This window comes from Stenella coeruleoalba (assembly GCF_951394435.1).
Source record: "Stenella coeruleoalba genome assembly, chromosome: 13".
Classification (NCBI taxonomy): domain Eukaryota; kingdom Metazoa; phylum Chordata; class Mammalia; order Artiodactyla; family Delphinidae; genus Stenella; species Stenella coeruleoalba.
In genome coordinates, this window is record NC_137159.1 from 54,754,542 (window position 1) to 54,771,437 (window position 16,896).

At 36.3% G+C, this 16,896-nt stretch overlaps 1 protein-coding gene across 1 annotated transcript in view; it reads left to right on the forward strand.

The window, feature by feature from the left end:
• Positions 1–16,896, forward strand: part of LRPPRC (leucine rich pentatricopeptide repeat containing) — a 106,461-nt gene that overhangs the window by 67,753 nt on the left and 21,812 nt on the right. Inside the window, exons 26-30 of the mRNA XM_079940860.1 lie at positions 3,863–3,931; positions 4,734–4,824; positions 12,189–12,331; positions 12,472–12,577; positions 16,203–16,329. Of these exons, the coding sequence (XP_079796986.1) occupies positions 3,863–3,931; positions 4,734–4,824; positions 12,189–12,331; positions 12,472–12,577; positions 16,203–16,329 (536 nt within the window). The remainder of the gene's footprint in view (positions 1–3,862; positions 3,932–4,733; positions 4,825–12,188; positions 12,332–12,471; positions 12,578–16,202; positions 16,330–16,896) is intronic.

Sequence of the window (16,896 nt, forward strand, 5' to 3'; positions counted from 1 at the left end):
CGTGTTTATTTGATATATTTATGTATTTCAATACAACCTCCATGATCTCTCGACCCTTAATATCTGAACCACCAAAACAACTTATCGTTTCTCCAAACTTACTCTTTCTTGACTTTTCCCTCTCGTCTTATCTGCTATTACCCTTCCATCACACTTCAGCCAGAGTAAATTTTCTGTCTTCTCAGGGGGCAAAACTCTTCTTTTTATGTCTTTGCTTTTAGGACCAAAAGTTTGGATTACAGCAATCTCCCAACCTTTGTTCCTCTTCCCTTTGTTCTTTAATAGATCAAATTCAGGGTTTTATCCTAATTTGCCTTCCTTAATAAGCCAGAATGGATCTTACATATAAAGAAGGGATTTTAGAGGTAGTTTCCCCCTCCAGCCCTAGAATTTCAAGAGATGTCAGTTCTCATGCAAATTCATACCCCCTCCCATGAGTTAGTTTACTTAGTATTTTCTGTAACACCTGGATCATATTTAGTTAATGATAGTTAAACTGTTAGTTTGACTTGCTCAGACATATTTTCCTCCTTACTAGACCATGGTCCTTAAGTCTGTCTCTGGAGATTTTACAGAAGAGGACAATTATTGAAAGGTTTAATAATTCCATGATATCCCTTTTTCTCCTTGCTCTCCTGGCTGTGGGGATAAGTAGTTGCGTTCTTGCTGTTTTTGTTTGTCCCATACACCTCGTGCGCTTGATTTTCCTCCTACTACTCCAGCTAAAGGACATGAAGCCAGAGTAGTTGTTTGTTTTCTATTTTCCATTTCTAGCAGTAATGGTAAGAAAACTCAGAGCAGGTAAAAATCACTATTTTAGTTAAATTTAAAATGATTGCCTTTGAGATAGAGTTTGAAGTAGAAGAATCTTCATCTGTTTTCACTTTAAAGGTAATAATTACTTGATACCTATTTTCACTAGTGTACATTGAAGCCTATTATGATAACAACAAATTTACATCAAGGTAATATAATGAAATTAATGAAAATTATTTTTTTATTTTGGATTACTTTTTTTCTTATACAAGTGAACCTAGTACTGAATTGGAACTGCACAAAGAGTGTTTTGAAGCACAGTAACCCAGGTGGAAACAAACATGCTGTATTTTGGTTTTGGTGTTTTTTTCATTTGTTTGTTTGTTTGTATTTTTGCCTGCATTGGGTCTTCGTTGCTGCGTGTGGGCTTTCTCTAGCTGTGGCAAGTGGTGGCTACTCTTCATTGCAGTGCGCGCAGGCTTCTCATTGCGGTGGCTTCTCTTGTTGCAGAGCACGGGCTCTAGGCGCATGGGCTCAGGAGTTGCGGCGCACGGGCTCTAGGGCACACGGGCTTCAGTAGTTGTGGCGCATGGGCTTAGTTGCTCCGTGGCATGTGGCATCTTCCCGGATCAGGCATCAAACCCATGTCCCCTCCATTGGCAGGTGGATTCTTAACCACTGCGCCATCAGGGAAGTCCCTTTTTTTTTTTTTTTTAAATTACAGTAATTACTTTATCCTCACTGTCTATTAAATAGATTGTATGTAACAAAAACAGGAAAAATTAAGAGTTGAGTTCATTGTTTTAATTAAGCAGTAACTGGTTTTGGATAAGTTACATTTAGCATCCCAATTAAAATTCTATTCTTCTCCATGTTTTATTACATTTTTCATTTTTACTTTAAATTTGCAATGTTTAAAATTCAATAAGATGTTAAGAGATAAGCCAGAAATGTAGACTATTACAGAAGCCTAGGAGATTTAGTTAATCTGACCTAGATGTTGTTTTGATGATTGAGATTTATTTTTGAAAATAGTTCTCAATTTCAGAATGAAGCACACAGCTGCCGTATAAGTCAGTTGTCCTGCCAGTGACAGGCAGATTAATCAGCCACAAAAAGGAAGAGTTTGCCATAAAAGTTGTGCTAGTCAGATCATTGGCATTTGGATGAGACATAATATTGAAAGTTATAAGTGAATGTAGCTCTTGCATTTTGCCATGTTCTAAAGAGGATTATCTAGTATTTTTTCAAGGGCTTTTTGTATACATTTGATGTTGGCTTCATTTTCAATGTAATGCATGTGAAACAAAACAGATAATGTGAGAAAATCCTTGAGTAGAAATTGGGTACAAATGTAAATATTAATGATGTTTGAGAATATATATCAACAGTTAATTTATTCAGCATTTATTTCGTGTATCGCAAAATGTGGGTACTTGCACAGTTAGAATGAGAACACTTATACAACTTCTTCTGTACCAATTTTTCTGTCATTCTACCAAAGCTCTGAGATGTTAGTTCTTGTGTCAGTTTTTAATTTAACATTGTACAATACTATTTTTTAAAATTTATTTATTTAATTTAGTTTTGACTGCATTGGGTCTTCGTTGCTGTGCACAAGCTTTCTCTAGTTGCAGCGAGTGGTGGCTATTCTTCGTTGTGGTGCGCGGGCTTCTCATTGCGGTGGCTTCTCTTGTTGCGGAGCACGGGCTCTAGGTGCATAGGCTTCAGTAGTTATAGCACGCGGGCTCAGTAGTTGTGGTGTGCGGGCTCTAGAGCGCAGCCTCAGTAGTTGTGGTGCACGGGCCTAGTTGCTCCGCGGCATGTGGGATCTTCCCGGACCAGGGCTCAAACCCATGTCCCGTGCATTAGCAGGCGGATTCTTAACCACTGCACCACCAGGGAAGTCCCTACAATACTATTTTTAAGAAATAAAAAGTAATGAGGGGGCTTCCCTGGTGGCACAGTGGTTGAGAGTCCGCCTGCCGATGCAGGGGACACGGGTTCGTGCTCCAGTCTGGGAAGATCCCACATGCCGCGGAGCGGCTGGGCCCGTGAGCCATGGCCGCTGAGCCTGCGCGTCCGGAGCCCGTGCTCCGCAACGGGAGAGGCCACAACAGTGAGAGGCCCGCGTACCACCAAAAAAAAAAAAAAAAGTAATGAGGTAATGAGGACTTATAAATAAGAGATCAGGTGTGAGGGTTGCCTGGTGTCGTCCACAAAACTGAGTGGAGAAAGCAGTAAATGTACGTCCTCTGGACTGGAGCAGCCAGGGTAATGAGTATATTGTTTTCTTATCATAATGCTGGGAAATGTAGTATTTAATAGGGAAGCCCTATTACAGATGATGAAAATACTGGAAGTAGAGTGACAGATCCTTGGAATTATATGTGAAGTGGTTTGTCTTTTATTTCAGTATCCAAAATTGTAAAGTAATTGTTTTGAAGCCAGAGTTATTGACTAAACCTTAGTAATTCCTAATTGAGGCTATAACACACATCTCAATTACTGAAATAAACTAAGACTATGAACTAATTTTAAGTACTTAGCTTGTTTTTAGTACTTAGCTCTTTAAACGTTTAGTTTTAGATACTAGGCAAATGTGTGGTAATCAGAATACTTTTATCACTGATTTTTACAAAGCATGTTTCTTTAAAAGCCATTGGTTTTATCATTGTGACAATTGTTAATAAGTCAACATAACATATTAATAGTTTTTGCTTCCTGAATCTATTGGGATCTCTGAAGTTGTGTGTGTGTGTTTAATTTGACATATTTTGGAGTTTTTTAGTCCATCATTTCAAGGTTTCTTTTTGAGCTACAGAAAGCTTAGCCATTTTTAATAATTAAAGATTTATGGAATGAAAATTGACCTACAAAGTAACGTTTTGAAATAACCCGAATCTTCTAGACACTGGTTAAGTATAGGTTGTTCTAATCCTAAAGGTCTTTGATAACTGTGGGATTAAGTTATAGGTTTCTTTTAGTATATACATTTGGCAGGGAGGAAGCAGGGTCATTAGAAGGAAAACTATTTGTCTTTGAGGGAAAATTAACATTTAGCTAAAGCCTTACCTGTGTGCTGTATGATTATTTTATTTTACAGACTCCAGGCATTAGAGCTCGGCCCACAAGACTTCAGTGGTTTTGTGATAGATGTATTGCAAGTAATCAGGTTTGTGTTTAATTTCTGGTCTCACTCACCTAAAACTGTGAGTAGAAAGCAAGTGTCCTACATGTCCTGTGAGCGTTTGGGGAGTTCAGGTGATGCAGCATTGCTTATCTTGGTTGTTTTCCAAATAAGCAATAGCTTAATTCTGGTTTCTGAGGTCCAGTGGAATCCCTAAAAATTTTAACTTTGGCTCTGAAGATTTTAGCTTGCTTCATTCTACTTGTTGATTTGAGCAAGCTAATGTTGTTTCTTTGGCAATTTAAATCTGCTCAGTCGTTAGTGACCAGAGGAGTCACTTGATGGGAGCCCATTGGAGTTTCTACTTTACCTCTACTCCAGCACAGATATCTGTTTACATCCTGCCAAGAAAAAGCCACAGGGAAAGAGGAGTTTAAAGTTTGCGTGGAGGAATATTCCTATGAACAAATATAGATATACTCACTGAGTCCTCCACCCTAAATATCTTTGAATTCTACAGAATACTCCTTTGTGGAGGTTCCCTCAACTAGATAATTATTCATGTGTGTTATTGACTCCAAAGTGTCCTTCAGCTCTTTAACTTAACATTTAAAAAAAATTATGATAAAATACATATAACATCAAGTTTATCATTTTAGCTATTTTTAAGTGTACAGTTTAGTGGCATTAAGTACATTTACGAAGTTGTGCTCAGTCCTTTAACTTTTGAAGTGAAGTTAATCTGCCCTTTGGGTAAAGTTAATTTGAAGGATTATTCAACTGTGATTTGTCAACTATAAAATGTCCTTTACACAATCTAGATCCATCTGTTAATCTTATTTTTAAGGTTGAAACTCTAGAGAAATTAGTGGAGCTGACACAGAAGCTATTTGAGTGTGATAGAGACCAGCTATACTACAGTCTGCTAAAACTATACAGTAAGTAAGCTGACTATTCCTCGTGTTTTCATTTTGAGACATTTATTCTATGGAAGGCAGTGGCCAGAAAGGAATATCAGGCTGTGAGGAAGCTCTAGGGGTTGTCAAATGTGGAGTCTTAAACAGAGGCTCACGTAGAGGCCAGATTGAATTTTCTCACAAAATGTTATATTGTATCACTAGACACCCTACCATCTTCATAATTTCTGATGTTCTTGCTGCAATAATGAGAAGGTGAGAAAAATCTTCATCAGAGACACAGAATTTAGAGTTTTTGAGGAGAGACTATTCTTTGTTTTCTTTTAATTTAATTTCTTTAGTAGATTTATTAGTCACTTCTATGAATAAGTAATCATTGACATGTTCATGTATATAGATCTTTTTCCAGAAAAATGCATATTGATGTACAAACTCATTGCTGAACAATTACTTTTTAAAATGTGATTGTATTATAATATAGTTTTGACTCAGTTCTATATTAAAAATGTTTTTCTACATTTTTTCACCTACAAATGGCTACATTGAACAGATATACTAGAATTTACTTAGCCAGTCTCCTACTGCTAGACAAGTGAATAGATTTCAGTTTTCCATATTATAAAATAACACTGCATTAGTCATCTTTGCATCTAATCTTCGTTAACACCCTTAATTGTTTCCCTAGGCTGAATTTGTGTTTTTATTAAGGGTTAAAAGTGATGAACTTTTCTGAAACGTTTGACCTCTATTGTCAAACAGTACTTACTCTAGGACTGTGCAGTCTCTTAGGGTATTTGGGTAGAGAGGAACAATACTTAGAATAGTCAGTGACCTTTCTTCCTTCCTTTCCTTCCTTCTTTTTCTTCATAGATATTTGATCTAGATTTCTTCTTCTCTTTTTCTTTTGGGAAGTTTTCCTTCACCAAACACAGACAGCAATGAATAAGGTGATTTTATTTGTCTTTTTGAACTTGGGTTTATTGTCATTGGAAGCTTTGTCTTACATCTTGATGGTGTATGTAAAATAAGACTTGCTGTAAAATTTACATTTCATTTGTTGGTTGCATTGACATACCACAATGTAATTCTTAAAACTTTGGCTTGAATATGATCAGATTCTGGCACACAATGCTCAGGCTGTTGTTGAATGTATAGAATTTAAAAACTTAGGTTTTAGGTATTTAGTCCTTAATTAGTGGATTATAACCTGTATTTGAGTGCTGATTCTCCCTCCTTCCCCTGCTTTTTCTTACTTTTGAAGAACTGTTTCTTGCTTAAATTCTAATTTTATGCAAACTAAAAAAAAATACTAAACTTATATGTCCAGATGAATCTCAGCCTTTAAAATCATCCCCATAAGAAGACTGTATAAACTTTCGTTCAGAAATACTCTGAAGCCCTTACTGTGCTAGCCGTTGAGGTAGGCACAGCAGATAGAAAGGTAGTGCTCTTCAGAAGAGTTAGACCTGAACCAACACTGAGAATACCTTGGGGTGAAAGAACAGCTGTAAGGATGCATGAGGTACAGCGGTAGTCCAGGGAAGGATGAGAGGCAGCCAGCCTTACGGACTTCCTTCTCCTCTGCAGATGACCTTTTGCTGTTGCTTTTTTAAAAAGAAAGAAAAGAAAAAAACAACTTTGAAATTCATCTTAAAATTTCCTTTAGGGATAAGCAGGAACTCTTATAAATAAACTCTGAGGTTTATTACCCTTTTCTTTTCTTTAATCCCCTCTATCTGTTCTGATGGACAACCTGCTTCCAGCTCTGTATTTGAGCCAGTAGTCTGAGGCGCTCTCCTCTCCTTAGCTGAGGAGCCTCTGAGGCTGAGGTAACATGAGGGTGGCCTCTCATGGAACTGGAAGCTGGAGGAATCATTATAGGGAAGTATACTTTTTAACCCAGTTTGTTTACTTCCCAACTTCTATACGGCTATAAATCAATAATGTGGTTGTGATAACCCTGATCCTTCCCTTTCTGAAGAAAAAGCAAGGTTTCTCCTCCTGAGACCTGGCCCCCTCTGTGTTGCCCTCTGACTTGGACCACTACTTAAATATGTTAAATAAAGCACTGTGGACTCAATTTATTTGAAAAGGCACATACAGTATGGAATGACATATGAAATGTGGCCCTGTAACACATGAAAAAAATCCATGTTTTAGATTGTGGATTTCTGAGAAAATGATTTGTTTCACCTATTGGAATTTTTTATGAGCTCATTCTTTTTCATGATGTAATTTTCACCCTTGAAAGGAGTTCATTTAATTATTTGGGTTTATTTGTTAAAGAGCAGTTTTGCTTGTTTATTTTAAAACAGTACCTTTCACACAGGTATACACACTTATTTTGTTGTGAGTTACAACATACTACAGAAACATGCACAAGACAAAGATACATTGCTCCATGGTTTATGACAGCAGCATCCATATGACTATAATCTAGATTAAGGAATAGTAAATGTAACTCTTTTCATCCCTTTAAATACTAGCCGACCTAAACCTGTTTTCATTTTCTACTTGTTCCATATAATATGATGTTCATAGGTGGTCTGTTACAAGAATCAGCCGTAATTCAAACTTCAGTTCTATCCTTTCTAATACATTTTGACCTTTCATTGTGATAGTCTTGTAAAATTAGTTCCTAAACATTACATGAATGAAACAACTCCCTCACCTGCATATGTACTATTATTTCTAAATGACAATACTATAAGGAATATTTTATTTCTAAATGACAGTATTTTCACCTTCTTAACCATTTTCTTATATTTGAAACACTTCAGTTTCTTTACATATACAAAGTAAAGATAGTTTATTCTTTGTATACATACAGTACTCTAGCCAAAACTAAAGCTGTCTTACATTCATAATTTTGTAATAAAAATTCTTTGAATCTGTTTTTAAAACCCCAACATTTAAAACCTGAGCATTTATCCTAAGAAGTTATTTATGTGCTATTTTCTTCAGGTACTTATGACCACTGACATTTCTTTTTACACTGTGTGGTCTTTTCCCCCCCTCCAGTATTATACAAATACAACATGAATATATTCTAAATTACTGAAGATTCAAGCAGTACAGTAGTGTACAGAGCAAAATTTGGAAATGTCATTGTGCGTCCACACCTTAGAGTTCACTTGTCAGTGTCCATCCTTCCAATTAATTCTCTCTACATTTCTATCCATGTATTTTTTTTACATATACACCTATTATTTTGATTGTTTAATGCTCTACATGTTTCATGCTCTGTGTTCTGTGGCTTTTTAAAAATTATTATGAAATAAATTCACAGGAAAAGATATATACTTGCTTTTTCTCCTCTTTTTTCTTTTAATTAATTTATTTATTGATGACTGTGTTGGGTCTTTGCTGTGCGCGGGCTTTTCTCTAGTTGTGGTGAGCGGGGGCTACTCTTCTTGCAGTGTGTGGGCTTCTCATTGCGGTGGCTCCTCTTGTTGTGGAGCACGGACTCTAGGCGCACGGGCTCTCTAGAGTGCAGGCTCAGTAGTTGTGGCGCACGGGCTTAGTTGCTCGGTGGCACGTGGGATCTTCCTGGACCAGGTCTCGAACCCGTGTCACCTGCGTTGGCAGGCGGATTCTCAGCCACTGCGCTACTGAGAAGCCCTGCCTTTTCTCCCTTTAATTACCAGCTTCAGTGCTGGTGTCCCTGGAACCTCCTAAGTTGATCATTAAAATTTTTTTTAATGAGTTTATTAATTTTTTTTTGTATATTTGTTTTTCAGTTTGTCGCAGCCATTATTCTTTTGGGTGCTCAAATTGTCCCATCTTTGGCCACTGGGAACCCCGTTGCATCAGCTCCTGTGTCATTTGACACACCTCATTAGTTTGTTGTGTTTTTTTTCCTGAAATACCTTTTTTTTTTTTTTTTTTTTTTGCGGTAGGCGGGCCTCTCACTGTTGTGGCCTCTCCCGTTGCGGAGCACAGGCTCCTGACACACAGGCTCAGCGGCCATGGCTCACGGGCCCAGCCGCTCCGCGGCATGTGGGATCTTCCTGGACCAGGGCACGAACCTGTGTCCCCTGCATCAGCAGGCGGACTCTCAACCACTGCGCCACCAGGGAAGCCCGAAATACCTTTTTTTAAAAAAAAATTTTTTTTTAACATCTTTATTGGAGTATAATTGCTTTACTTTGTTGTGTTAGCTGTATAACAAAGTGAATCAGCTATACGTATACATATATCCCCATATCCCCTCCCTCTTGCGTCTCCCTCCCACCCTCCCTATCCCAACCCTTCTAGGTGGTCACAAAGCACAGAGCTGATCTCCCTGTGCTATGCAGCTGCTTCCCACTAGCTATCTATTTTACATCTGGTAGTGTATATATGTCACTGCCACTCTCTCATTTTGTCCCAGCTTACCCTTCCCCCTCCCCATCTCCTCAAGTCCATTCTCTACGTCTGCGTCTTTATTCCTGTCCTGCCCCTAGGTTCTTCAGAACCTTTTTTTTTTTTTTTTTTTTTTTAGATTCCATATATATCTGTTAGCATGCAGTATTTGTTTTTCTCTTTCTGATTTACTTCACTCTGTATGACCGACTCTAGGTCCATCCACCTCACTATAAATAACTCCATTTCGTTTCTTTTTATGGCTGAGTAATATTCCATTGTATATATGTGCCCCATCTTCTTTATCCATTCATCTGTCGATGGACACTTAAGTTCCTTCCATATCCTGGCTATTGTAAATAGTGCTTCAGTGAACATTGTGGTGCATGACTCTTTTTGAATTATGGTTTTCTCAGGGTATATGCCGAGTAGTGGGATTGCTGGGTCATAACCCCATTAGTCTTTGAGAGGTCCTTATTTCCAGGCCAAACAAGACCATCCAGGCTTACGTGGCATAATTCCTGTCCCAAACCTGGAGTCCTTATTTTAGAGGGGAATGATATTTAGAGACCATTATCAGGTGATTGACACATGGGGAATTTAGAAATTGCCCCATCCTATCAGTAATATGTAAAAATTTATCAGCTTTGTAATTAAAATCCTGATCTCTAGAAATCTTCATCTCTTAGTTTAAATACCATAGAAACCCCATGTGAAGTGCCAGCTGTTGTTACACACTGGTCAGATAGCCATAAATGAAGCCCCATAACTATGTCTGTTCCTGTAAAATTCACTGATAGTGTCAAAAATCTTTGGTTTTATAGCTTAAGAGTTCTCAAATCATTTAGTAGTCAGCGCTCTTGTTCTTTAAAGAGGACACGGTGAGTTCCAGGAAAGTGATGGAATTATTGAGGGAGTGTCCATTCCCTGGTCACAGCCCAGGTTTGTGGCTGTTTGATTCTTCAAATAACAAGTATGATTGTTGTTGTCTTGGTTGAAGGAATTTTAAGCCCCAGAGGGATACTATGAAAGAAAGGCATGGCCCTTCTGTGCCTTCGTGAGAGCACGGCTGCAGATTTTGGCACTGACTAGTTTGATTGCCTCAAATTTTTGTTATGTATTCTGTGATCCAGGTACATTTCCAAGATTTTTTTTTCAAAAAAAAAAAAGTGTCTATATCTCAGTTGTTTTATGCTGTATGCACTGTCTAGTTCTCATCTGTATTTTGAAAAAATTTTCTTGTTACAAGCTGCTAGTCCATTTGAATAGGTGCATCTCTGTTATATCTTGTCCTCCCAAAGTAGAAGCTTTTCATATAGTTTGTGCTTTTTTAAAAAGAATTACCTTCCCAGAGTTCCTTCAGTCTGAAGGCAGAGTTGTACCTCATCCACCTCTTCACATAACATAATAGTTATGTTAGCTTAAAAATTAATCTCTTTAAAAAACACCTTAGCAGGGCTGTTCCCAGCGCTTGGAAATCTTCCCTGTGTCCCCCACAGTCCATAGTACTCTTTGGCACAGAACAAAAGTGGTTCCCCTTTCCCCTTCTACAGAATTACAGATTTGGGGGCTTGGGTTTTTGTTTTTAATTTATTTAATCAAATAAACTAAAGTGTATTTGATAACCTTTATGTATAAAGTTTTATACATTAACGTACTTGAAAAATTACTCTTGAATTTTACATTACATGAGAACATTTTAATGAAGGAAAAGCATAATTATCTTATGAGAGTCTTGCTTTGAAAATTGATTGTAAATTTAATAAGGGTTTTATATTAGGCTGATTTTTATTGTCAGAGTATGTATAAAATCACTCTGAACTTTAGGTTAATTTCTACTGTTTGGGCCACCTTTCAGCATATTCCTTATGAAAGTTTGGGCTGCAATCTTTGTATGACCCCTGGGAAATACTCTGCTTGTTATCTTTTTCTTTATTGCAGGTTTCTGATGGAGTGTGAATGTGTTTTGTTTTTGTTCTTTGAGTTTTTTACTGCCAGGAGTCAGTTATCAAAAAGCTTAGCTTTTCAGTTTTAGGGTGGGAGGGAAATCTAGGAAAATTCCATGTGTTTTAGTATTTTGGTATTTTTGAGAAACAAATCTACTCATGTTTTCTGGAACATTTGTGTCCTGAAACACACCCTCTTCCTGGAGCTGACCATACACCATTAAGATATTCCTTATTCATATTAGCAAATTTTTTTAAAAAGGCCACATTTAAAACAGTACTTCTTTGTGCCTAATAGGTATATTGAATTTATTGTCATAAGACATTTTTCGTATTTTGCTCTAGTTTTTCACAAGCAGAAATGGCTTGATCTTTTCTTTTTTCAAAACCCGTTAGAATGTTTAAAAATAAGTTCTTGATTCTTAAGTCTTTGCTATTTGTGAAGACTAGGTTACCACATAGAAGGAACTAGATATTTCATTATGAAGGAAGCTGCCTATTTCTTTCCAGTAAACTTCCTGTGATCTTACTTAGTCTGAGGGCATTATCAGAAATCTATTACACACTGACATAGAAATTCTTCAAGTTGACAGAAGAGACAGAATTCTCCCTACTTAACTAAGGGAAAAAGGTTTGTTGATTTGTCACTTTTGACAAAAATCATACATTTGCACACTTTCAATCATTTTAGACCTTCAGCTGTGTACTGTACTGTATATGTGTATCCCATCGTCTTTCCAAAGTCTACTGGTCATAGTTGAATTGTTACCTGTTTCTGATTTTGATTTTAACAGTGGGCAATTTCTCAGTTACTTTAAAAAGGTAAACTTTGTATCAACATGATTTTCAAAGTTCTTAATAAAGTGTGGATTTTTTTTCTATTTTTTAATAGGTAAGTAATTTCTATGGTTTAAAATTCAAAAGATACAAAAAGGTATACAGAAAGAAGTCTTCTTACCTTTGGTCCACAATCACCCTGGTCCTTTCCCTGGAGGCAATGTTTGGAATACTTCCTTCAGCATCAAATAAAAATAGTTCTAAATATTGTCATGAATTCTATTGAGTACATTCATTAATTTCTGCTTATTTTTACAGAAGTGAATGGTGACTGGCAAAGAGCTGATGCTGTCTGGAATAAAATGCAAGAAGAAAATATTATTCCTCGTGGAAGGACATTAAGGTTATTAGCGGAAATCCTTAGGAACAGTAACCAAGAGGTTCCATTTGACGTACCTGAGGTAATTTGTTTTTAACTGTAAGCATAACAGATTTTGTTGTTTGTCTATAACTTTAGGTTATAGATTAGCCCAGCTTTACAATGAAAAGGTCACTGTTGTGTTTACCACTTTTTGTTTAATTGAATAATTTTATTTTTAAGTTGTGGTATGAGGATGAAAAACATTCCCTGACTTCATCACCCTCACCTGTAGAAGTTAGTCTCCAGAAAGAGCTATTGAATGCCTGCCACAGGAAGAAAGACAAAGGTAAACGTGTACACTGGGGTCTTCTTTCTGATAGCAACATGGGATCTAAGCCCAGCAAATCATTAGTGATCTCGGGTAGAGATGGAACTTAAATTGTATATATTAATTATTTTCTTTCATTTTTTAAGTTAACAAAGACATTTTGGGACAATTGGGAAAATTTAAATATCGACTGAGTAGTGGGTCATTAAGGAATCACTCATTTTATTAGATACGATAACAGCATTATGATTTATAGGAAAATGTCCTTAAATTTTGAGATCTATAATGAAGAATTGAGAAATGGGGAAAAAAATCAAGATTTCTGTAATTTATTTTAAAGTACTTAAGCCATAAAAAATGGTTAAACAAATCTGGCAAAATGTTAATTATTAGGTGTAGGTGATGGGTACGTGGAGGGGGTTATTATACTATTCTTTATATTTTTCTGTACATTTGAAATTTTTCATAATAAAAACTAAAATAGTGCATTTTTCAAAAATTACACTTTGAAAATTGCATTATCATTAATTTTTTGGCAAGTGTATTTGTTACATATTTTTACGTGAAAGCAAAAAATGATTAGGGCATTAACCATCATACTAGTGTGTGTTAAGCTGTATCTTGAGGTTGAAGGCAGGTCATGAGCCCTGTTTCTTGCGTTTCTTCCCTTTCTTCAGCGGTAAACTTACCTGAAGGTATGCCTACCTCTATTGTGACTACTTTAAAATTTCTTTGACCATCTTGAGCCCTCTGATACAAGCTTGCCTATCACATTCTAGATGTTTTCATTTAGACTTCGTTGTACTCTCCCCAGATCATATATTACTTTTGTTTCCTTCATTTTTGTTAATTTTTCTTCATAGAATGCTACTGTTACCTTTAACTCCTCCAGTTTTTGTGTACATTTTCAAGTATGCTTTATGATAATTTAACCATTATGCAGCAGATTTTCTTTTCATTTTAGTATTGACAGTTTTGAGCTCCCTTCAGTAGGAAGTCATCAATTTAGAAATTTATAGAACCTTTTAATTTCTTTTTTTTAATATTGTACTTTTAATTTAATTTTATTTATTTATTTATTTTTGGCTGCGCTGGGTCTTCTCTGGTGCGCACTGGCTTTTCTCTAGTTGCGGCAAGCGGGGGCTACTCTTTGTTGTGGCACGCGGGCTTCTCGTTGCGGTGGCTTCTCTTGTTGCAGAGCACGGGCTCTAGGTGTGTGAGCTTCAGTAGTTGTGGCACGTGGGCTCAGTAGTTGTGGCTCGCCAGCTCTAGAGCGCAGGCTCAGTAGTTGTGGCACACGGGCTTAGTTGCTCTGTGGCATATGGGATTTTCCTGGACCAGGGATCGAACCTGTGTCCCCTGCATTGGCAGGCAGATTCTTAACCACTGCGCCACCAGGGAAGTCCGAACCCTTTAATTTCTTAACTAGAAATTTTGTGACACTGACATAAAGTGTCTGAAGGAGGAATTAAGTTAAGCTCTTAAGCTTGCTTAATACTGCAGAGTAACTTTATTCTTTGAGTCATTTTCCTTTGTTGCATATTCAGTCTATATATCCTTGAGTCTTTCACCATGTATCTCTTAAACCTAAATATAAAGTTCATTATTATCAATGCTATTTAAATATTCTAATGGAATTTTGATTTGATTGAAATGAATGTAAGGTTAGTGTATACTTCCTGTTTAAAGATTCCAAAGCTCCATATATTGCCTTTTTTTAATTGTTGTTTTTATTTAAGTAAAAACATTTTAACCAGCTAACTAAATGTAATGCAGTGTATATTATAAATGTAAAGATATACCCCTATTCTAGTTTTTTTTTTAATTTTTAAAAAAAATAAATTTATTTAATTTATTTTTTTGGCTGTGTTGGGTCTTCATTGCTGCGCGCTGGTTTTATTTGCGGCGAGCGGGGACTACTCTTTGTCGCGGTGCACAGGCTTCTCATTGCAGTGGCTTCTCTTCTTGCAAGAGCATGGGCTCTAGGCACGCGGGCTTCAGTAGTTGTGGCTCGTGGGCTCTAGAGCGCAGGCTCAGTAGTGGTGCACAGGCTTAGTTGCTCTGTGGCATGTGGGATCTTCCTGGAACAGGGCTAGAACCCATGTCCCCTGCCTTGGCAGGCGGATTGTTAACCACTGTGCCACCAGGGAAGTCCCCTCTTCTAGTTTCAATATACAATTTACATTTATCTAGTTGGTTTCATTCTGTTAATTCTGCAGAGGTTTGAGTTACTTTTGTGTATATCTCAGAATTGAATGCTTGGCAAAATATGAATATTTTGAAAATTGAATTCAAGACTACAGTTTTAGAAAACCACTAGTAAGCTTTTCTAGATTATTTTGTTACCTTAAATATTCAAATTGTACTTACTGTGTATTTTCATTCAGCAAAGTAGTGAACTATTATATACGCTTGTTGGGATGTAGCCAATAGTTGCAGTACATCATAACGTCTAAGCTCTATTAAAAGGAAAATATATGCATTATGTACTGAATGATAGATTCTGTCTTTTCTTAGTTAACATACAAATATTAAGATCATAACCTTTTTCTCTTGTTTCTCTGAATTTAGCTTGAAAGTTAACTAAGTTTTTGATATTGTCACTTCAGTTTAATTGAAGGGCTAATTCAAACTCCCCTAACTTGTAATGTAAACACAAGCATAATTTCTGCTTGTTTAGAAACCTCCAAAGTAGCTCAGAATGTTCTTCTGAGCGTTAATATCATGTTCATTCCTATTTGTGTGTTCTGTATTTCTTTACATGGAGCTTTATATCCATAAAAGTTCTTATGTGATAGTTCAGTTATGCCCCTTCTTTATTGTGATGTGTTTATACACACCAGAGTGTGGATTGTAGTTTCAGTTGGATGTTTATAGCCAGGCAATTTTATTTCAGAAAAGTAAGTGACTGAAAAGTGTAGTTACTTCTCTTTTGGTAACATCTTTTCATTCACTGACAGTTATTGTGAACAAGTGAAATAAAACTGTTAATCAGTCAAACAAATGTTGCTTAGTTTACTTGTTAGATATCTGTATATTTGAAAATTGTATGTTTTTGTATAAGTCCTGTCGTAGCCAAATAATTTGATCTCCTAATTTTAGCATTACAGGCTATACTCACTGTAATGCTGTTGTGTTGGAATCTTAACCGCAGGAACCACCCACTTACAGATTCAAGATCGCTTTAAAGTGAATCTTTTGCTCCCCTCAATCTAAATTATACCCCTGGTTTATTTGGACTTTAACACACGTTTTGCAATTTATTTTGAAACTGGAAACTGGGATCATCTTTTGATAAACAAATTCAGAAGAGCTCTTTTTCGTTTTTATTGGCATGAAAATAATTTATTGACTTTAGAGAGCTAGTATGAAAAATAATTTTAAAACGAAGCCCTTTCTGGTACCATCCATTTGGATTAAGTAGTAGTTTTCATAACTGTCACTTTGTTTTTTAAAGATTAGAAGAGTGATAACATCTGCTTGCTTGGTCAGTGTGTGTGTCTCTGTAGAGTGGTACAGTGAGTGAGTATTAAAAGAAGCAGAAATATGGGGGTTTCGGGCTTTGTTTTAGGGCTTTTCCCCCTCCTTTTTTGCCATTTCAGAATAATGTCATCTCATTTTTTGTTGTTTTTTTCCTTCATAGATGCATTTAATATTTTCCTGAAAGCAAAAAAGCAAAACGTTGTCTTCAATAGTGAAACTTATGCCAGTCTTATAAACTTACTGTTGATGAAGGATAATCCTACACAAGCAGTGCAAGTGAAAGATTTGTAAGTATTAGTTCATCTATTAAACCTCACACTTAAAAACAAATATCAACTATCATTAGGATTTTTCTGATATATTGTAGTAGCAGTTGCTTAATTGTCTTCAACTAGTCACAAAAATTATATGAAATGTTTTTCTAATTTTATGGGGGTTTTTAACCTACAAAAAATATAACTTTTATTAGCCCTGCACACTGCAGTATATTTTATTTTACTTTATGTAACGTCACAACTCATGTATTCTATTCATATATAGAAAAGTAGTTTTTTAAATCATATTCTGTTTCTTGTTCAGCAACTCGATCTGTGTACCTTTTATGGTGGAAGCAGCCTGATACATGAAGACATCAAGGGCTTTGAACTTAGGCAAGGGTTTGAATCTTACTTGAAAGCTCGTGGGAAAATTTCCTCCTATCTCTGAGCCTCAGTTTTTCTTCTGTATAATGAGTAGATGATAATAAGTCTTACATTAATGATTTCTTCTAGCTATTGAAGGAGATAGAGTGAAGTAGAGAAAATATATGGTACTCAACACATTTTAAATACCTTTTCTCTTTCCCCTTCTTGTTT